The sequence below is a fragment of the Maylandia zebra genome, linkage group LG10 (assembly GCF_041146795.1).
Source record: "Maylandia zebra isolate NMK-2024a linkage group LG10, Mzebra_GT3a, whole genome shotgun sequence".
Taxonomy (NCBI): domain Eukaryota; kingdom Metazoa; phylum Chordata; class Actinopteri; order Cichliformes; family Cichlidae; genus Maylandia; species Maylandia zebra.
The window spans coordinates 14,733,318-14,756,653 of NC_135176.1; the positions used below are offsets into that span (position 1 = coordinate 14,733,318).

At 42.1% G+C, this 23,336-nt stretch overlaps 1 protein-coding gene across 3 annotated transcripts; it reads left to right on the plus strand.

The window, feature by feature from the left end:
* Positions 1–1,802: 1,802 nt before the first annotated feature.
* Positions 1,803–22,795, plus strand: cxxc5a (CXXC finger protein 5a). Of its 3 annotated transcripts, none has more exons than XM_004564038.3 (3): positions 1,803–2,116; positions 9,734–10,743; positions 20,820–22,795. In XM_004564038.3, the coding sequence occupies exons 2-3, from the start codon at positions 9,949–9,951 to the stop codon at positions 20,862–20,864; spliced, it is 840 nt and encodes a 279-aa protein (XP_004564095.1). In that variant the 5' UTR covers positions 1,803–2,116; positions 9,734–9,948; the 3' UTR covers positions 20,865–22,795. The 3 variants fall into 3 exon arrangements, with proteins under 3 accessions (XP_004564095.1, XP_023009531.1, XP_012778094.1); XM_023153763.2 differs by having other exon boundaries at positions 1,804–2,112; XM_012922640.3 differs by having other exon boundaries at positions 1,805–2,112; positions 20,823–22,795.
* The last annotated feature ends 541 nt before the right edge of the window (positions 22,796–23,336 follow it).

Sequence of the window (23,336 nt, forward strand, 5' to 3'; positions counted from 1 at the left end):
ATCACGTGTTTAATCAAAGTGTAAGCAGGTTTATTGAAGCCAACTTTCATTCACTGTGAGTGCAATCATGATCATGTGGAACAGTGGATATTCAGTTTATTTTTGGGCAGCCTCAGAGAAGATAGACACCCAGATCTGGATTTTTTTTTTTTTTTTTTTGCCACCATAGCTACAGCCTTGAGTTCTCGATCTGAACCATGTTGCTTGCTTTGATGAATTGTTCATGCTCAAAAGAGGGGATAATCTTTCATTGACTAAACTCAAAAGCAATAAGAGGTGTAAAAAGGCAGAACGTAAACAATATTGTGTAAATATATATTTGTATAATTTTATATATATTTGAATCCCCATGTCACCAGAAAACGTGTGTTGAAATGTGTCTCCAATTAATTTGGTGAGTACTGGGCAAAATGATTACATGTGGTGTTTAAGTGCCGCTTCCAGGTGTCCACAGTAGATCCATTGTAGTTTTGAAAGTGACTAAAAGCGGAATGTACTAAAGATGCCTTTAATTATATTAATCCCAAGTCACATTAGGGTGAATCCCCGCTGCATTAACATTTCTTTGCTGAAGTGGAGAAGCTGTTAATGTCAAAATAACACACAGACACGCACACGTCACCCAACACTTCTTGAAGGGGATTTAATTTAATTTATGAGGAGTTAGAATGCAAAGTGAGACGCTCTTTTAAACAGATTTTCTTTTTTTAAAGGAGCCAATCGTTCCCTGGCATTTTATTTCAAATGTTTCCTGCTCGGAGAAATGTGTTTCGGAAGTATTCACGTCAGAGTCATTTCATCACGAGGCAAGTACTGTGGAAAGAAGCGCAAAAACTTCAACAAAGTCCTTATTGTCAATGTTTTCGCACGCACAGAATATGGACTAGCCTGTGGGTGGACACCTTTATTGTGACCGAGTTTAGAGCACAAAGACCGTGCGTAATTACGCATGTGTCGGCTTTTTGACTTCAGTGTTTACGAAGTGAGTGTCATGTATATGAAAGCCGTAGCGTTATTTGTTTGCAGGGAGGTTGGCTGGCTACGGGCAGAGTTAGTCGAATACCCCCTCCTCTCCTCTCCCTCCCTCCCTCTCCCTCTCCTCAGCTGCCGCGATATTTTCCAGCTCTGGAGCCTCAACCGCAAAGCTCGATCGATTCGCATTGATTGTCCCTGACGAGCTGCTCCACTTTCTAGCCAATGTCAGCCAGTCTGCGATCGGGAAGGAGAGAAATGAAGGAAAATCTCTGCCGCCCTGGCGGTGTCATTTCCACACACTTGGGTTGGCCGCCTGCCAGCAGACAGGACAGTCGAAAAAGGCGGACTGGACTCTGGAGCTGAGGGAAAGGAAGAGCAACCGGGGATGAGACTGATTTATGTCAGCGTCATTTCTGCACAACCTCTGTGCTCCAAATAAACACACTGGTGAACTGAGGTTAACCCCGTTTATTCTCAGCTACCCCGGATCCTTCGTGATAACAGAGATCACTCTTTAAATCACACAATTAAGCCCACGTGTCTCTGCTGTTTGGGCAAAAAGCAAATAATAATTGTTATCATGTCGAATACTACTATCATAGCCAATACCGAGTATCTGAAGACAGGATAAACACAGCAAGTAATCAGTCGCGTAGATTGGTGCTGTCAGCTGTGTTTATTTATTTTTGACACAGCTCTCGCTCCACAGTTGTCCTGAAATCACACCAAACCCTCGCTTTCGTTTTGTTGTTGCTTCGGCTGAAGTGCGCGCACCGCCGAAAAGTCCAGGTCGGTTTTTCCGCGAAGCTCCAAAAATCTATGAAATGTGTTTGCATGTTCCTCTCCGCAAGCGGGGATGTAGAGGTGGGATTGCAAGGACCGAGAAAGCTCTGGGAACCCACGCGTTCAGCCTCTGAGAAAGTACGCTTTTCCGAAATAACTGACGGTGAATATTTTTTTTTCTTTTCACATTTACCATTAACAGAGAGGCACTCTGTAGGATTGTGTTCTCGGAGAAGAAGCTTTTTTGCCTCCCCCTGCCCTCTTCTTTTTTTTTTTGTCACCATTCTGCACGGCAGGCTGAGAGACGGACCGCTCGGACTGTGGGAGCCCTCCCCTCTGCTCGGATCTGCTTTGGTAGGTGCGAATAAAATGGGCCCGTGTTTGCAAATATGCAGATACATAGAAAAGGAGGGAGGAGGGGTTGGATGGAGGGGGGAATCACACTTTGTTGAAGTGTGCTGAAAGTTGGGATGTCATCTTTGCATAGGATCAAGTTATAGCAGGGTGAACCTGGGAGCTTCTGTGTGACTGCAGAGCATATGCTGGTACCGCAGATAGGCTACTGTGCTCAAACAGAGTCCGGGAAGAAGCCAGTTGTTTGGATCTGTTTAGTGATTAAATGATGAAGGGAAAAAAGCTGATGAGTTTAATGTGATAGGTTGATGGAAATGTTTTACAAGCTTCTCCCAGAAGCTAATGTCAACAGGATTCATCATTTGTCTTTATTTAACAAGTCGCCCTCAGCGCCGATACGGATCGCCACACCACCGGAACAAAAAGTCCGCTGGTTTATTGTGAATCAGCTGTTAATGATGCGCGCCAAACTTGACGTTTACACTTAATGAAAGAAATGCCTGGAGTCAGGTCACGCTTATATTTGACATCAGACTGTCAGTTTATGACTGAAACTTTTATTCAGCAGTCACCTCAAACCATTAACCGCAAAACGAATATCACAGTTTCTCACTGAGACCCGAAGAGACTATTGTTTCTTTTTTTAAACATATACTATTCTTATATCTCCTACCCCCCCGTTCTTCTCCGGGCATCATTAGAAAGTTCCCCGGCAGCGTTTCTCGAGCTACCTGCAGATTTTACAGTCAACCCCCCTCCTCCTCTCTTCCTCACCGCCTGCAATCCGCCACCGATGATATCGCAGCTCCAAGTCCTCCATATGCTGGCGAATAATTTGAAGTCACAGTGTGCGCGGCGTGGTTGTTTTTCTCCTCTAACTTTTGTGTGCATTGCCTAATTAGGGAAAATAGAAACGCAGCAGGTTGTGGACAATGGATGAAGCCTTGAGTCTAATTATTGTCACCAGGCTTTTCTAACTCCCCCTGCCTTTTTGTGCGTGTGCGCCCGTGTGCGCACACGCAGGAGGTAGGGGAAATAGAGTGTGTAGCTCACCGTGGACAAATAAAGAGTCCGCAGACAGCGCGTCTGAAAGGGGAGGTAAGGGAGGGAGGGAGTGCATTTGCGTCGCGCATCGCTTGAACGCATTAAGCTTTCTCTCTGGAGGTCTGGAGGTGTAGTCAGCTGCTCCGGAGTTCGTGGGGGGACCAAATGATTCATAACCATGCAGGAAATCACCCCCCCCCCCCCCCCCCCCACCTCTGTCAAAAAGCTCACCGCGATTACCTGACACGTGCGCAAGCAGTGACGTCAGTGACGGAAACTTACCTAGGAGTTAGCCCACTTCAGATCCCGTGATTTACACACGGACGTGTGCACCTGAAAGTGTCACACAGCTTCGTTTTGTCATCTTTTTGTGATTTTTTTTTTTCCAGGTTAGTTGTTTTTTCACTTCAGTTTTTAAATGTGTAAATCAGGGATGATCACTGGATGACGCAAAGTGCCGTAGAGATTCACACCTGGATAATTTCACGGCGCAGCTCCAGAAATAGTGGAAAAGAGAGACGCACACTGGCCCTAAATGCTCTCTTCCTTTCCCCCATCACCCATTGATCCAACTGGTCAATGACTGAACCAGCCAACCATTCATCCATCAGTCAGCTGGCTGTCACTGTTTTGTGGGCCGGCTTTCATTTATATACACGGATCTCTTGGTATCCTCTCGCAACAGCTGGTGTGTAATCGGAGAAGAAAAACAGTTTAAAATTGTGTCTTTGAGGTGACAAGCCAGTCAGGTTTTAAGCTGTAACAAGCTGAGAGCAGCATCTGAATGTTAAATGAGCTGTTTATGTTCATACAGCAGTGCTGACAACTAGTCTTCCCTTTTTTATGGCGCTGTTAAAGTGCTACTTCATTCACAAATGATTTTCAAGCCTGAAAGTTTTTTTTTTTTTGAGGTTCCAAAAGAACCTGAAAAACTCCACTTGGTTTGTGTGCACCAGATTTTTGCTGATCAGTCATACACCTGACATCATGTGGGCTTTTGAATGGCTTTTACAACGCTTTGACACAGTGTTATGGGCAGCTTTGCCTCAGGTAAGATTGGATTGTACTGACCATGTGTGGCCTAGAAGAAAAAAAAAGTTTGACATTTCCAGAAATGTACTTGTTTGCTTTCTTGCCAAGAGTTATGGGGAGACTGATATCATTCACACACACACACACACACACACACACACACACACACACACACACACACACACACACACACACACACACACACACACACACACACACACACACACAAAGTCATTTTGCCACTTACTGATGAGAAGGAACCTATGTTATTGATCTTTATTATTTCTTGGTTAGAAAATCATCCTGGTAGATAACATCCACTTTTTTTTTTGAAAAGAACTAATATTTTAAGTCATCAGCTTAAGGTGCAAGTAGGTCACTTTTTGAACCTTTGGACTAAGTTGCCCACTGTTTCCAGTCATTATGCTAAGCTAATAATTTCCTTGCCCTAGGTTCATAATTACCCAACCATGAGGGATATTTTTAGCTATTTCTCAGCAAGAAATACAGTTGATCTGGAACATGTTTAGTTTGACTGTGAATCTAAGGTCACTGATACTGAGCTGTGAATTTAATGAAGATTGTTAATCAGGAATATCTGGATTAAGAAAAAAATCATCTTTACATGACGCCCTGTGTGACAGTGCACAACAGCTTCTCTTTGTATCACACTGTCATGTTTATTACAGTATAAAAGTATAGAGTTCAAATCAGTAGACTGGATCGGCCGATGATGACGAAGCGTGCACCTGGCTCTAATTAATGTCCAGATTTTTGCCGTCTTTTATGATTAAACAGCAACCTTTATAATCACATTAAGCACCCCGTGTCGTACCTTTACAGGCTAGTAAATATTTTGTCAGCTGCACTAAATGATTTACCGACCACTGAAACCAAAATTTATTCTACACTCATGTATGCTTCCCCAGTTGTGCAAGAAGAGCTTAAAAAGGTGATTCAGTTTTGACTATAACAGTGAGGGTGTATCAAAACCAGCTCAAAAACACACTGATGTACAGTGAGGCTTGTCCTGTTAATCTGAAAGGGGCGACACCGGTAGTTGTCGGACCTTATTGATCATTTTTATTCACACCTTTATCCGTAATTCCTGTGCAGAATGTCGCGTGAAGATAGATTAACAACAAAAAGGAAAAAGAGAGCGACTCGAGAAGACGACAAGCCACATTTTACTCCTCTTTTTTATTCTGAAGGAGCTGGAAAGGAGGAATAAGACTCATTCTGGCGTTAATATGTTACCACCAGTTACAGTGTAGGGGTCATGCCAAGTCACAGAAACTTGTGGTGTAAAGTTTTAATTCATTCCCTCTTAAAGATAACATTTGACCTTAGTATATATCAATAAATCTGTGGTTTGATGTTCATTAGAGGAGGTTATCCCTACTAAGCTGTATAGTCAGAGATCAGCTTTACTAACTTCTGACGCACACCCGGTCATTTTGTTCTGGAAACAGGCAGGGATAGCTCAGTAGGTAGAGTGGTGGCCCCATGATCGGAAGGTCGGGGGTTCGACTCCACTGAACGTCTGCCCTGAGGTACCCCTGAGCAAGGTACCGTCCCTACACACTGCTCCCTGGGCGCTGCACTGGCAGCTGCCCACTGCTTCACTGGGTGAATGGGTTAAATGCAGAGGAACTATTTCCCTATGGGGACTAACACGCACACTTTACTTTTAGGCTTGAAACGTGCCAGAAACGTGTTCGTTTAGAAAAGAAAAACAGGGGTTATTCCTACTAGCCGTCCATTATGTAAATCACAGCAACAGGCCAATAAAATCACAGGAAGTTGAGCTGTATCGTAGTTACTCAGTAGAAGATGCAGCTGTGGCTCAGCAGACAGTTCACATGAGGACATAAACCTTTTCTGTAAATGATGCGGTGAGGGGATCTGAAGAGCCATGATGCTGGAAGTGGAGGAGGATGATTAGCCAAAGACTATATGCCATGCTCAGGGTTTATGGTGATGGAAAGAGTGTGACTGATAGGGCAGTGAGATGGAAGGCAGATGTGTACACATATAGACACACACATACACACGCACACACAGCAGAGGAGAATGAGTGTGAGTCTTTAGATAGGTGCCCTTGCTGTCATTTCTTAGATAATGTGGTTGACCAAAGTAATAAATGTGCCTCGGTGGGCAACACACATCCTTTAAACATGTGAAATATAAATCTACGTACATGTGTTTGTCATTCCGGGTTGGTTTCCTTAACGTCATCGATTTTTTTTCTCTTTTTTTTGCCATTGCACGCCATCATATCCGAATCGGTTAAAAATTTGTTGAATAATTGATTCCTGTGTTGCAAATCTTAGGACAGCTGTTGTCCATTATAATAATTTAACTCATATTTTACTGATTATTCTTCCATAGACATACCAAAAGTTTGCATCACCCAGAGCTAGAATTGTGGTTTTAACCATGCTTCATCGAGGGAGACGATTTAGCTCAAAGCCACGCTTGTCAAAGTGATATTTGAGCTAGAGTACAAAAACAACTTATGCTTACCTACGAATCCCTCTTATTAAATATCGTTAGCCGTTTCCTGAAAGGCGGCTCTGTAGTGTAGTGGTCTACACATTCACATAAAATGTAAAAGATCCCTGGAGGAGACACAAATCCCTTGGAGGTTGAATCGGGAAGGACGTCCAGCATAAAAAATCTGGCAAATCAAATATGTAGAGTGACACCTTGTGATAAAGGAGGAGCTGAAAGTAGCTTACTGAGACTCTAGCATCAACATACTGTATGTGGGTGTTGGGGGATAGGGGTGCTAAGCAAAGCAAGTCAGAAGTACTCATGAAAGGAATTGTGGTATATTTATTACAACTGAGCTCCTGTTTGAAACAGCCAATGTGTTATCTGAAAGACTTCCCTTTTCTTAAAAAAACAACAAACTAATGGTATCATTGACAGGCCAGTTACTGGAGCTGGTGTTCTGGTTGGGTTGCATCACGAGTGATCAGAAGCCATTTTCATGCGTAATGATTTTCAGCTCGAGGACTCATTTATTCCAGCAATTGAAAATGAGCCAGTTCATTAATTATGTGGGATACTCAAGTCGTTTAGCATATTTACTGTATTTAGAGCACTGTTGAAATAGATCAGCCCTGATTAACCAGGAAACTCTTCAGTTTTACAATAAGCTGTTCATATTTAATTCGGGATCGTGCGTTTAAGTTCTCGCTGAAGAGTCACAACTGACCTCTATCTTCTATCTCTTCAGTGCCATTATTTCATGAAAGCCACAAACCTCCCATGCACTTCTCTGATGAGTTCACGTGCTGTTCGCACACAGCTGAGCAGAGGTAGCGGCAGTGAGGGGATGCTTCTGGGAAACTGGACCCCGGTCAGTGCTGTAGTGGGCGAAACTGAAACTATGGGGCTGAGGGGCTGCGGCGCTGGCTCTGGTTCGCTGGCGCCACATCCCCCTGAGCTGGTGAGAATGTGGGGGCTGTGCTCTTGCCTTTGAAGCTTTACCTCCCACTAATTCTGGCCTTCCAGTTTCCACACACTGCACAGACACCCCCCCCCCCCCCCCCAATCCTCTTCCCCTCCCTTTCCCTTTGTTTCCCTTATAAGGACTTGCCCGGCCATTTCCTCAGCTTTTCTGTGGGAGGTGGTGTGCTTGTTTGTGAACACGGACAGGTCAGGAGAACAGCGGCGTAGTTTTTTTTCTCTTTTCATAGCAGTCACAGGAGTCTTACACTAAAAGCTTCTAGATGCATGTGTACTCATCCACTTTGTAGTCTGCTGTGAGTGACCCTCCTCATATCTCTTACCTGCCCGTTTGATAATAACACTTTGCCAAATTTTACTGCTCCACAGTTTTGGTCTTTAACAACAAAAAACCCCCCAAAAATGAAGGGATGCTCCGATGAAAAGGACGGTCATGAGAGAAGCCTGGACTTCTGGCGTATTTTTTTATCAGCAGAAACACCTGATATTGAGCTGTGTGAGAAAGTCTAATAACATAGATATTTATTTTCTCCCATATTTTGTACCAAATTGCTGTAAGTTTCAATAAATCCAGTCTTTTCTTAAATGACTAAACTGCAATTGGGTCAATACATGCTATTTGACTTTCACTGCCAGGTTGGTCTTTAAACACACCTGTACTTACATAACAAAGGTAATGATCAATTCTGGAAAGACAACAATCACAGAGAAGTATAAAATAATTGTGTTGCACCCAATGCAGATCAACAAGTCGACTTCACCTGAGCACCGTTCCACTGTAGGCAATGATGACGACATGATGATTCTGAGTATATTTTCATATATTTTCAAAGGTCTTCAGAGTATTTAAGGTGAGAATGAAAAAACAAGAAGGTATAATGAACCTTTGAGTTGCAATTTGTGTTGTTTACCAAAGAAATTTCTGTTCTTAGCACAAGTTAATTGGACAATAATGAGATAACAATAAGATTTGGCTCCCTACCTTGTAATTTCTTTTTGTCGCTAACCAATCAGAGAATCTCCAGGGGAGCCGGTGTTTCTTCACCAGCCCAAAACTGCGAGGTTTGATTTTTGTAGTTTGTTAAGAAAAGAATCAGAATTAAAGCTGATTTACTGAGACAAAATTTTGGTCCCTCTCGATGGGTGATTTCTTTCTTTTTTTCTGCCTCAACTAAAAATGAGTTGGCTCTTTTCATCCGAGTTTTAATCCCTGCAGGTATTCATTTATTTATATATTATTAGAAGTGTTATTTATTGTCTCATAAGCTAATTACTATGCATCAAAGCAGCAGAAGTATTGGAAGACCAACACAAATAGTTCACATTTCAATAATTAATTCAATTATTTGCACAATATTACACTATACAACATTAATAAAATAATTTTTCCTGTTAAATTTTGTGCATTTTTATCATGTTTTGCGAGGCCTGGAACAGGATGTGAGGTTTGGTAATTTTCTAATTTATTGATCTTCACCTGATCTCGTGTGAACCTGATGTCTTTAACGTAACAATAACATTTTTTAATAAAAGCACAAATGATTAAATATAAAATTGTAACGCGAAAAGAGCAGAAGAATCTAAAAGTGTTCACGAGTAAGCCTGAACGAGAAGAGCCACTCAAATCTGTTGTTCTCCTTAAGGAGCTTTATGCTGAGTTTCATCTCATTTCTCTGCTGTGTGGCCTGCAGTGCCGCCGTTTTGGTTTCTGTTAACATCATTTCGTCCACACAAGGAAGCTGGGTTTTTTTGTCTTTTAAAGCAGAAATTCTCTGTGCACTCCCAGTGCAGTACTGAGAAACACACTTAGCTTCTAGCTGGTGAACAGTGCAACATCTAGGATTTGAAGAGATGCAAATCAGACAAAAGGAAAAGCGCGGTGATTGATCAAATGAACTGAAGTCTTACAGTGAAAAAGAAACAGTTGATATGAAATGAAGTGTAAGGTGCTGTTATGTCAATATTGTTTCCCTCCCAACATACTGGTTCTTTGTACTTTTGAGTTGATTTGTGTTTCGGAGAAGTGATCATCAATGCATAACGTACACATTTCTCTCCCTGTCTAAAGTTTCCAGATGGCTCATGGAAGAGCGTGGATGAGGGCTGAGCAGTAGTGGGGACAGAGGGCTTCGAGGCCTGCCTGTCGTCGCCTGGCTGACTGCTCCATCGAGGTGAGGTACCGCTCTCACTGGGGCACAGAACGGACCGAGGAAAGGTCCCTCCTTACTCACCCCTGCCCCCTTTCCACCCTCACCCCCAACCCAGGCACATACGTTCTGGACCATGTCTAGCGGGCTATCGGCGGGTGGCCAGACAGAGGACCTGGAGCGGAGTAGCTGCAAACAGGACTCTCCTGTTATAGAGCGCCGAAACCGCAGTGGCATCATCAGTGAGCCCCTCAGTAAGAGCCTTAAGAACTCCCGCACCCTCTCCCAGTATACAGCAGTCTCCTCTGCCACCACCAATGGACACACAGACAATAGTGAGACTAAGAGCCACCCGGCCAAGCCTCAGCCCACCCCGCAGCCCCAACCCACTGTCTCTGCACTGACAGCAGCCAAGTTGGACCGAACCCTAGAACAGGTTCTGGAAGGACAGAATGGCCTGCTGCACTTTGCCCAGGCAGCAGCACTGCTAAAGCGAGCCGGTATGGAGCACATGCTCCTGCCTGGGGGAATGGGAGTGGGAGTTGGCGGTGGAGACGCAGGCTCGGGGGCTAGCGATTTGGAGGGTACGTCTGTCACGGACGCCGTAGGTGGTCCTGTTGACTTCCCATATGGAGTAGGGGGTGGCTTCCCCTTCAACCCGGGGCTTTTCATCATGACGCCGGCTGGAGTGTTTCTGGCGGACAGCGCGCTGCACATGGCCGGCCTGGCCGAGTACCCAGTGCAGAGCGAGCTGGCCTCTGCTATCAACTCTGGTAAAAAGAAGCGAAAACGTTGTGGGATGTGCCCACCTTGCCGACGGCGGATTAATTGTGAGCAGTGCAGCAGCTGCCGGAATCGAAAAACGGGCCACCAGATCTGCAAGTTTCGCAAATGTGAGGAACTGAAGAAGAAGCCCTCTGCTGCTCTGGAGGTAAGACAGTGTTTGTTATGATGTGCCATTGCTTTAGGAGGCCCTTCTGATGCAAAAGGTCACTAAAAAGCTATTTGGATGCATTTACCATTCATTATCTGTAAAGGTAAAGAAATATGAGCCACACAGTTGTAATTATTGGCTTTAAGATTTGTAGCTGGGAAGTTAGCAGGGAAAATCCCAAAACCTTTGTAAAAGTTGCCACAAAGACTTTTAAACTTTACAAACAAATCTGAGAATCACACTGGAAGGCACAAATGAGATTCATACCTGAATGTCCTTGCCCTTTAATGTGGCTAGTACAGGGAGGCTTTTTGGTGGGGTGATGGCTCCACAAGCAGGAAAATGACAGGTGGTGAAGAGTGCGGTGGGTAAGTTCATGCCATGGGGTGTCTTTAATCTGTTCACCATAACTAACAAGCGCTGTGTCCACATTTCTTTACTGGAAGACTGATTCACCGGCTAAAAAACAAGCATGTCATTTTAAAATGATGCGACTTAATGTAGTTCCCTTTACTAGAGCACTTTGGATTTGATCCCATATAAAACTGCCTTGTGTGTTCCTCTGTTTAACTGCCAGGAAATGCAAATAAAATGGTGTGTGTGGAGGCAGAGTGGAAGTAATTGTGAATATGTGTACAGTATGCATGTAAGCATACATGTGTGGGCATTTTTGCGTATGTGTACACATGTAACAAGGTCCATCTGGCTACAGAGCTGTCATCTGGAGCACCAGGTGTCAGCGTGGCACATGCACCCCCACCTAACCCCCATCTCCTCCCCCCGCCACTGTCCTTCGCCGCCACTGTCCTTCTCTCCTGTGACACTCCTGTTCATCTAAATGGCACTCTGAACTTCCTGTCTGCTTCCGCCGTCACACTCAGCGGCCTAACTAACTCTGGCTGCAGTGACAGAATGACCAATCATGAAATCCATCTGAGCAGATGTTCCATCTCAAAGGAAATAAACTTTTGCGATCAATGCCTAATAGTGTCGCTTTGCCGTTACATAATGAATTGACAGATATGTAACCCTGTGAACCAGCGGAGAGGCCGCTGGTGTAATTGACACAAACTGGATCTATGATTCCAACTGGTTTTAGCTTTACCACTTTCGCTTTCTGATGTTGATTGAAGGTGACAGCTTGACCTCATCCTAGCAGGCTAAAGGTGTTCAGTCTCCACATTCTGACTTTGACCATCCAAAGTCAAACTTGATAGCATGTTCACTGGACACTTTGAGTAATGCAGACATTTTTTAGCTTGTGTGTACACTTTAATGTGACGTTAGAAAGGGATTAGCTTAGTTTAGCTTGATTAATGTAGGTTAATATAGCTCTTTAGCCCTTTAAGATTATGTCTTGCTAAGCAACCAACATTATAATGTATAAGTAATATATAAAAATATATATATAAAAAAGTGCATAGAATCAAATTCTATTAACATCATCTTTACATTGTACTACATTCATAAACTGTGCTTTAGTATTCTTTAAAATGTCTTTACTGACAAATAATTTAAAGTCTTGCACTACATTCATTGTTCCTATATGATGGATGTGAATTAAACTTTTGCATACAGTGCGTTTATTACCACTTTGAAATAATTGCACGAGGGGGTAATGTAACTTTTGTCCAGTATCTTGATCATTTTCTGGAAACAGTCGTTACTGACTGTGTTTAGTGGACACACATCTATGGCCAAAGTCAGACATTTGGTGATTTCAGTGCATCTCCGTGAGCTGGATATGTTGACACATCGTTGCGGTTGCCTTTCACAGACATCTGAACTGATGCTATACGATTTATGTTAGCAGCAACAATACGTTGTTTTTCTTGGTTTTAATTATATGCATTAAACGCTGCAGTTTGTGGTGGCTTCTCAGGCGCTTCAATAAGTTTGTTGTGTTTCTTTATGGGGCAGACACACAGCGCTCTGTGCATGTGATTTCTTCCTAGTAAACATCACTTTCGCTAAACCCAAAAGGATTTCCAGAAAACGGCCTGCTGGACGTTTGAGGTTTTTTCCCTGTTGTTTATCTGTTTTCGTGCACTGCTACTCGTCCAGACTAGTCCAGGTAACTTCAAGCGACGTGGTGCAGGGAACATCTGTGATTGGCACGTGTTGAGCGCTGATAATATTGCTCAGTCACGCTCATTGAATGGTGGGAAGACAGAACTGTGATCAAGATTACAATTGGATTGATTGTGTGGCCCTAATTTTGTCTGTCTAAAGCAAAGGATGAACTCATGAATCTTTTTTTTCTTCATTCTTCCCCCTTAAGTCTGCACAGAGAGGTACTACTACTACTTATTTCCTATTTCAGGGCATCACAGCCAGTAATGCTGTCTCTGTCTAATGAGCTCAGTCTAACCAAGTGCTTTTTATTATAGCCATGATATAGAAATACCTAAAAAAAAAAAGGAGAGAAGAAGAAGATCAGAAGAGTTCGTCCATAACAAGGTGGAAACCTCCCCAAATCCTATCCATTGCAATGCTCGTCAGCACGTCAGACTGAAAAAGGGCTTCTACTGTATGTGTAATTTTAAAGAATAGTGACTCAGCATTGATTTGATCTTATTTATCCTTAGAGGACTAACTGATTCTGTCAGAGTGGAGGTTGTGCCTGGTTTGACTGACTTGGAGCTGGAATTTGTAGTTTGACAGCATCCTTGGCAATAGTTTTTATGCAGCGTGTAAATAAATGTAAAAAAGAAAAATAACTGGCAACATTAAAAAGTTTACAGAAATGCTAATGGAGTAAAAACCTTTTACAAACACGCCATAACTTATTACTGGCCCTTCCGTGAGATGAAAGTGTGAAACTAACCTGGTCAGACACGACCATTGTTAGGGGAAAACAGCCAGATGTTCCCTGATGCTGAAAATCAGACTGATCTGTATGAATATTATCATTTTGCTTTTGCCTCTCGCATTGTTCAGATTCAAATTGATGAGAAGATCCATTTGTCTTTGTCGATGATTCACCGAAAATGGTGAAATGTGTCAGCTTGCTATGTAGGTGGTGCGGCTCAATGTCTCTTAGAGAAAAGGATTTAATTTTAATTTATGATTTGCAATTGATGTTGTCATGGCAGTTAGCCTAACACCAGTTGTTCACACCGCGGATGCCAAACCCGAGGGGATTGGAATAATCACGGTAGTTGACGGAAGTCGTGTTGTTTGGAAGGGCGCAGCCCGCTGATGTTCCTAGTGACCACCTCACATAAACCTGTCAAAGCTTTAAGTAGAATCGCACTGACTTCAGTAATTACTTGCAACTAATTTATTTAATAACCCTGTCAAACTGTTTCCCCTGTTTTTTCTGACCAGATATGGGGAGGCTAATCTTTTATTGCCGCTTAATTAAATGTGAAAAATAATACAGCAATACAAGAATAATGAATATTGTCAGCGTCTCCTATTACATCATCTCACGATAGCATCTGCAGAGCAGCGTAGTTGACCAGAGCACGCCGTGTGCTTTCAAAGTCAAGCATTGCCTGACCTAATCCATTAGTAGCTGGAGTAAACATGAAATGTTGTCACTTTTCACTTCACTGAATATGCCACAATAAAGTTGGCCGGTACATCAGATATTAAATAGAACAACAAGTGCTTTGTTGTTGTGCAACAGATGAAGTCTGACTTCTGTTGAACAATGCTGCAGTGCCTCCTTGGATGTGTGAATATTCCTGCAGATCCACAGATGCAGCAAGGCTACATTTGGGAAAAGGTGGGAAACGTTCATGATAAGGTGACTGGCAGTCTAACAAACTCACATTTTTTTTAGGTAATCCCTCTGATGCTGCTTTATAAACCTAGTGGTCTTATTAATTCAAAGAGGTCCGTGAGCTGTTACGCCTTTACCCTGAATGTTATTTGATATCTTTTCCCTTGGAGCAGAGCTCTGCCAGTACTACAAAAGTTTCATTTTTGTCTGTCTTTGTTCTTAAGCCTGCAGATGACACAGATCAAAGCCCGAACTGCACTGTCAGAGTGTGATGTCATCAGTACATCACACTCTGAGACTGAGATTCACGAAGGGGAAATCATGTCAGAAGAAAGAGCAGAGACTCAGCGTAATTCACTAATGTCTGTACCGCCTAGATGCTGTGAAAATGTGCTTCACGCAGTATTTATTTAGTTTTTAAACACGGGCTTTAGAAGAGAACTTCCTACTTTCCATTAATGCATATTCAGGGCAACTTGGGAAGCACCTGCGCCAGAACAGAAGATCCTCCTGGCTTTCACAGTCCACAGTGAGCTGCAGTGAGCCTTAGCTGTAGCTCAGACAGCCCCTAAGTGTCACATTTCCTTCCAATCAAAGATAGTGCAGCACATCCCCGTCTGCTGTGGCTTTAATACTCGGCGCACAGTTTCTAAAGGAGCATTATGTCTTATTTAACACGTTGCGCGGTCAGTTTATCAGATGGTTTTGACTGTTTTTTCAGCTCGTCTATGTGTGCGCGCAGCTGCAGCTAGAAAAGACTGGCAGAAATATCCTGGCTTCGCTTCCCTGAATTTGCATTGAAAGGTTTTACTTCTCGTGTTTGTACCGAGCCTATGAGCGTATACACGTCGGTACACAAGTGCAGTCCAGCAGCAGTGTGCTTATTTTAAGGGTGTTGACGGTTTCCATTGAAAGCTCATGGCAGCTCAAAGAGGAGCGTAAAATTGGCAAGTGAGGGGGAGTCAGTATGCTGAGGCCTTTGCCACCTCATAGCTCACTGGCTGAAGGTGTCTGGATTTATTCTGGGAATGTTACATTTGATAGAAATAAGTGGGAAGGCAGTTCCTTTCTGTGCTATGTCTGAATACCCTCAAGTGATGTAAGTCTCAGCGATGCTGTTTGGCATAAAAAAAGTAAAAGGAAAGCCGGGGTTAGGAAGTGTACTTTGTTTTTACTTGAATGTCATTGTGTGCTTGGGATGTACTGTACTGGAGTGTCGGGACTACTTAAAAGATAAGACCAGCTGTTTTTTATGTTGTTGTTTTTGTCTACTCATAGAAGAGCCTGTTCTGTTATGAAATTCAGTGGTTGTGTGCTTCAGATGCAGCTAACACCTAAACATACAAGTGTTTTCCATTGGGAGCCACTTTGCCAGTATCAGACGCTGATATGGGAGTAGCATATTCCCTCATGGTCTTTCCTGGCTCCCAGACACTGTACATCAGGCAGGCAGGACAGCAGCGACTCACACAAAGTGACAGGCATGCAGACTGACACAGAGACACATGGGTGTGTGGGCAAGTTGCTGGGCGGGCAGAGGGACAAGTCAGAGTGGACAGTCAAGGGAGAGTTAGGTACAACGAGAGAGACGAGGTTTTCAGGCAGCCAAGGTGTCGTACTCACTGCTGCTATAAGCGAAAAGGACCCATGAGGCCCCGGGGGGCAAAAAAAAAAATCTTGAATTTCACAGAATATCCCAGTTACTGCAACTTTAAGCCACATTTATTTTCCCTGAACTGCAGCATTCTCTTTCACTTTAACTTCACAATACAACTACCTGACTGACTAAAGGGCAATAACCCAACCAATAGGCTGGCTTCTTTCATACTTAAAAAAAATGGTCTGATTGCCTTGTAGGCTGTATTTAACATTTTATTAAGTCAATCTATAATATTGCTTCTGCTGTAGCATTTCCCACTGAGTATTCTTTTAATATAAGATATAAAAGGTAGATTTAATCAATGCGGCGTAGTATTGTGTGCATCCATTGCTATAATCAGTCTAAAAAAAACAATAGAGATGTCTGGTCGGGCTACAGAGGACGGACGTCTAAATTGATGGTTTTGCAGTCAGATCTCTATAAATATTGTTGAAATTGTGCACATCGCATACAGAAAAAAATCTGACACTTTATAACTTGATGTTTGTCTAATATTTGGTCTAACTCGCGATGAATGATCAGTACTTCTGTGGTTGTAGTCGACTGTAAATGTAAATTAGCCATGGCTGATATCTCCGAAGGGCCCGTAGTAATAGAGGTAATGTTGCCTTGCTTACATCAATGTCCAGCTCAGAAATTTAAATACAGTAGTGTTAAATATTTTTAAAGTAAATGCTGGCTGGTTAAAACAATTTTAAGACATATATGTTATACACAACAACACAACAAAATCTTCAGGTGTCGAACAGATGAATATTATTGTTTAGAAACACTGTTGAAAGAGCTACAATACGTAGAGGCCTCTAAAAATCTTTCAGTTTAAACGCAGCTTTAAGATAGATGTCCATGTGTCTTTTGATCTGGGATTAATGGCCGTGGGTCTGATGGGTTAAAGTTAAGATGAACGTTGAAGTCAAACGTTAGATGATGAGTAGAAAAGTAATCTGCACCTATTTTGCAACAAAAGGCAATTTAACCACGGTACTTTGGACCGGGTAACATTTACATATCATTTTCAACAAACCACAGGTGTGAACTGCATCAAAGGATTCACGCACAAGATTAAGATATAAATCGTGGTATCTGCAAATCTCTCCTGCGCCACCTCATGAGCTGCTCGGCTTACTACGAGACATGATTGTTTTGGAGGATGCCCCAAGCAGCATGCCTTCAGTTGGCATACATTACAACTATTTGAAGTTTGCCCCCCAGACGTTGTGCTTTAGTAGTTTCACATCTGTTAAAGTGACATATCTGTAAAACACAACCTTTAGGGCAACATCTTTACCAAAATGAAGACGGGACAGGAGACAGTCAGTTTGCGGGAGTCCCCTGGGCTTTTTTACATACTTGCAGGATCCAACCATGAGAGTGGTGCACATTTTCATATGTAGCACAAACCTGAGAAAATATTTGATAAATTAGTCTGCCCCAGACATGGAGGCAGGATGGATGAGGATCTAATAATACATATGACACTGTGTAGTCACAGAGCACACAGCTGTTAGCTACAGTTAAACTGCAATCCTCAGTAAAGGTTTGATGTGTTTACTGAACTCTAGTAAAGTGTCTTTGAAGGCATCGCTAATAAAACAAAATTAACTATTAAAATGACAGAATAACAGTTTAACTGAAGTTAGCAACTCCATATTCCATGTCTGAAGAAGACTTTGGTCACATTATACAATTAATAAGTAACTGAGATGATAATCAGCAGACAAATCAATGAAGACAACAACTGATTATGTCAGTGCATGTGTATGGTTTAATAATAAATAATAAATTCAAGGCCTTTGGGTTGATAGATCAGATTGTGTTTGTGTAATTACTCCGGTCCTGGCTGCGAGATGTGTTTAGTGGTCAAGTAAGAGGAATCGTATCAAATGTATTTACAATCAATCACAATCGACTCTTGGAAGAGAGCGCTTGCTTAGGAAAATGCATCATCGCCTCAGCCAGACAAACAGTGAATCTTTATGCCAGCTGGAGGTCATTCGCGGTTTTTGACTCAGTTGTTTTAAAGGTTCTTTTCTTTTCTGGTCGTTGTGAGCTACAGACGCTGCAACATCCCACATGTGCAATTGTGTGCAGAGATGCTTTGTGTTTCGTTCCTTTTTTTTTTTTTGTGGGTGTCTGTGAAAAAGTAGTGAAAACTGTTGATGATAAAGCAATGAGAACAATAGCCAGAACATTCACCGGTGCCCTGGGGCCAAAACATGATTTCATGATAGGTTAAACTGGTTTCCGGGGATCAGTAACAGATAACAATAAGCAGCGTAACCTGAGCTCTCTTAAAAAAAACATTAATTTCATTTGACTTTTGTGGTATAGTCCACACCGGTAAGACAAATGTGCATGCATTGTTCGAAAAAACACATCCATCGATTTTTAGTGATTGGCCACTTCACACCCACAGATCCCATCTGTTTGAACCTTTGCAATCAGTGTTGGTGAAAAAGGGGGTTTCTATTCCTGAAACGCTGCCATTTTTCCATTGATTGCACATGTTTAATAATGAGGAAAAACGGCGTTTACAGTTCGGTCGAGGGATGTGTTGTTTTTCCCTCCGCACACATTACGTCATGGTCAGTCTAGCCCCTACCAGATTTTTGACATCTGCGACAGTTCCAGATGTTGCTGTGTCCTCTGTCTGTCTTCTTAACAGCTGAGTACCACCACAGAAAGGTCATCACAGAGATGGATGAGAGGCTAGCACACTTTAACACACGGATCATCAAATCATCTTAGATGTACATTGGCTGTTAACCTCTGGGTTTGTGGATTGTATTAATATTCATTTGAGCCAAAAAGGATTTGCTGACAGGATCAACTGAAAGCTGTAGGGAAAATTTAGGCTATACCCAATTCAAACCTGCATCCGTAAACATGAGAAGATGAGACGTTGAGAGGCAGAGCTACGAGCAGCGCCGTAATATTCTGTCAGATTATTCCTGTTTGAGTCAACATCACAAATAAAGCACAGTGTGGGTTATATTTGGCTGGGACCACCAGAATAATTACCTTGTTTGAATTCTTTTTACCCAAGCAAAAGTGTTTTATTTTTGTCAGCGGGAGTTAACTTTCAAAATGAAAGTACACGAAACCTGTGGAGCACGAACCCTGCTGTCATTCAGTTTCATGTCCAGATATGAACAATAGCAGTCAAAAGAACACTGTACTGCTGATTCAAGGGTAGAGGAATGGTTTAAGTGGGCCTGAAAAGTAATTAGAGCTGGCATTGTTTCTGGTTTCAAACAAGCTTCTTGAACTAATGGGCCATTTGCTGCCGAGCTGCCTTTGTTGAAAAACTTGTAATTTCACTGCAGCTGTGAAAAAGAGCTGCACAACAGTTTACCGGAAAAAAAAATCAAGTCTGATTATGTTCAGGTTACAAATAATTTTTAAATTTGAATTTCATTAGAATCGAAAAAAATTGTTCTGAGGGGAACTATAAATATGAGGCCGGTACACACCCTTAGTGCATTTTTTGTTTACTTTTCCGTGTCATCACGAGCACGTGTGTTTTTGTGTTTGCACTCGCAGTATGCATGATTCCTTATGAAACCTTCTGCTGTTGAGTACTGATGGAGAAGTGGAAATGAATCCAGCGTTTATGAGAATTTTAGTTCAACGGTCTCGCTGTTTGGTGCGATTTCGGGGGTGTATTGTGAGTGTCGGTTAACGTGCCGCTGTGTGTGGAGGTGTGTGACTGTACTTGAATACATATTGGTTCGGTGCGAGAGTGTGTGTGGGTGCATAAATGTTTCCCGAGCTCCTCCTGCCTCGCTCCAGGCAGAGCCGGCCTAAAGGAAGAATCCGTGCTGCAGAATCGAGTTGCACTTTACAGGACGCCAGCCGTGCTGCGGCTCCAGGGACCCGAGCTGCTCTCTATCTCCCGACTGGCAGGCTGCTGCTGAGCCCTGCAGCTGCATGCATGTGTGCCACTCCTGCTCAGTTCAATCAGGCACACAGATAACCACAGCGAGCGAGAGAGAGAGTGAAGGGGTGGGGGAGACGGGAAACGGCATCATCATTGATGATGGTGTGGGAGAGCAACGCGTGTGGTGGCTAAATAATAAATGTGGCATATTGGGTTTTGTGTGAAGCCAGGACTGAAGCCTGTTCCTGTGGTGCTGCCGAGGATAAAGATGTGAAGATTTCAGACCTAGTCATCCAGGGGTGGGGGATGGAAGTGGTGGACGACTGATTAGCTGCTAAACTTAATTTACATTAATCATTCCAGTCGATTGTCAATTGGAAATACTTCACCTTCATCTCAAGTTTTTTGTTTTTTGTCCTCGTCTTTTGTATGACTGGTGTGAGATTGCTAATTGAATCTCAACAAGTTGTCACACTATGGCCTCTGGTAGCAAACAATTTTACTTCATGCATTAAGCAATCACTGTTTCATTAACTAATCACTGGTTGGTGCCCAAAAATGAGGCAGAGGAACTCTCTGTTAACTGGAGGGAAACATTAGACACGCCTCGATTTTCAAGTTTCGAAAAATGTTTAGCAGTTAAGTGGTGGACTTGACATTATCTTTGCAATGCCAAATAGAATGTGTTGCTTTTCATTAACAACTACACCCGCATCTTCTCTCTGCTCTTCCCCTATCTGCTCCTCTCCTCTCCCATCCCCTTCCCCCCTTTTTCCTCCCTCTTTGTCTTCTGTTTCTCCAAGAAGGTGATGCTTCCTACAGGAGCGGCGTTCCGGTGGTTCCAGTAGGACTCCTCCTCTTCCTCCGCTCCCTACCCAAAGCTCTGCCATGAAGTGCAATGCCAACTCCTGGATTGTCTCCGGAACAGACACTGGCTAATAAACAAGCTAGCAACAAATAAAATTATAGAAAAAACCCCAACAAAAAACAAAAAAACTAAACTAATAAAAGCAGAAAAAAAGAGGAAAAAAATCAGCCGGATAATGGATGCACCTACTTATTCCTTGAACCAAAAATGAAAACGTAAAGAAAAGCATCTATGGCAACTTTCATTCCCTTTTCTATGTTTCCATTTTGGTACCTTTTGTCCTTATCCCAGCAGGTTTTTTCTGTCGCTTAAACATGGAACTGCTCATTGCCAGAAACAGAAATGACGGACTGAGTGTGGACAATCAACTAATTTCTGTGTTTGGTGTTAATGTTGTTCATGTGTGGAAAGATAAAGTACTTGTGTAGAGAATGTAAATTTACAGCTATATTTTAAAAACTAGTGGCTAATGGTAAACATTATTGTAATTCTTCACCATTATGTTACTCAAAGCCCTCGTCTTCTTTATGATTTCATTTTACTTTCCAGAAAGATTTAAGTGGTTGTCCTTTGACAGTCAAGAAAATGTTTCAAATTGTGGTGCTGTCCATTTTGGATTGTAATGAAACTTTTAAAAAAAAAGAAAGAAAAAAAAGTCATGTTAATGGGCAGATCACCTGAGATTCTTCGCTGGCTTGAAGATGTTGTTCGCCAGAGCCGTCACTACTGTAATCTCCTCAATCAGCCCTCCTCTGCATTTCCAAACTGTTCCTTTAGTGAAACTGGCAGCCTTGTTACTGTGGCCCTACTGAGCATGTGCCAATACTGCTCAGGGCAAAAGCACTAAGAGACAGCACTTGCTCTGAGTCTACCCTACTGAAAGCACTGGGACAAGCATTTTTTTTAAAATTTATTTGTTTATTTGTCATATTTTTATGATTTAGTTATGTTGCTGGGTAGCTACAGCTTTTAAAAATAACCAATCTTTGTATTTGTTTAGAAAATTGGACTGGTTTTGTGAATAAAAAGGAATGCATGTATTCGTGTCAAAATTTACAAATCTGATGTTTGTCTACTTGTCTATTTGCATGTTTTTTTTAACAGCTGATTTTAAAAAAATGGTTGGACTGACAAAATAAATATTAAGGATACATTTTCCACAAATTACCGGTAGAAGGAAAAAAGTTTCCTTTTCTTTTACAATTGGACGCTGCAGCATAATTTTGACTCAAACACAGCTCATTAAAGTAAATCAGGTGGTGGTATGAATCGCTAAGATGTTCTTGGGTTGACTGAGATCTCTTTTTTACTGCCTATGTAATACACTATATGGACAAAAGTACTGGGAAATCTACACATGAACCCTACAGGAGCAGCTAGGCCATGAAGGCGCGTGTCATGAAGCTCCCGGCACACAGTGTTTGTGCTGATGTTAAACCCAGAAGAGATTTGGAGCTCTGAAGTTATTGAACCAGCAGATCATTGGTGACTTTTACCCACTTTACTTCTTACACTTTATACTTTTATATCAATATTTTTGCCCATATAGTGTATCTGCCTACAGTGGAACAATGGACCCTTGCTATGCTAAAATGTAACCAAAATGATTTAAATAATGTTTGAATAAGATCTTTTTGTTTGCAGTTTTTCTTCAAATTGCATGAAACCTCTTGAAGCTCCACGTAAATGTTTTTTTTTTTAATTCTTCGAGGATTTTTCTTTCTCAACAAGATGTTTGTGACATTTGCCCAACTTCTTGATATTTATAGTCCGAAAACACATGCAGAAGTTTTGAAAATTGATGATATTTGTGGATGAATGATTGCAAGCTCCGTGTCCAGAGCTATTTAGGCTGTGGTGCTTAACGCTGATAGTATCATGTGTACACAGAGTTTAAAAGTTTGGATCACAGCACTTCCATGTTAGTCCTTTATTTATTTATCCAGGTAAAAATTTCATTGAGATTAAAAATCTCATTTCCAAGAGAGACCATGTAGTTCACAATGTACTCTGCATACATCCAGTATGTGAATTTAAACACACTAGTGTCATCTTAAATTTAATGCAGCAAGTTGTGCACTTTCTGAGAATTGTTCCGCTAGCATTTTCCTGTAATACATAAGTCACTGTCTATTTGTTTGCCTGCCAACTCCTCTATACACAGTTGGAGTTGAGCAACTTGGCACACAGGTACTTCTTAGGCCCGTGAAGGTTCTTATCTATATCAGATATTATGATGTCATCACATTGCCTAGTAACCACCTACCAATAGGCAAAATTGACCCATTTGTAGCATTTATGCACCTGTAACACCATACAAAACCATCATATGATTTTAATTTCTCTAAAGTAACATCTATCAACAAAACCTTTATTATGAAGGGTATATCATGATCACATGTTGCCTTGCAACAACCTGTCGCATGGACATTTTTATTGAAAATTTACAAGT

Coding starts and splice junctions, on each gene's coding strand:
- cxxc5a (XM_004564038.3), top strand. CDS start 9,949: ATGTCTAGCGGGCTATCGGCGGGTGGCCAGACAGAGGACCTGGAGCGG. Junction 10,744..20,819: donor AGCCCTCTGCTGCTCTGGAG/GTAAGACAGTGT, acceptor TGTTTCTCCAAG/AAGGTGATGCTTCCTACAGG.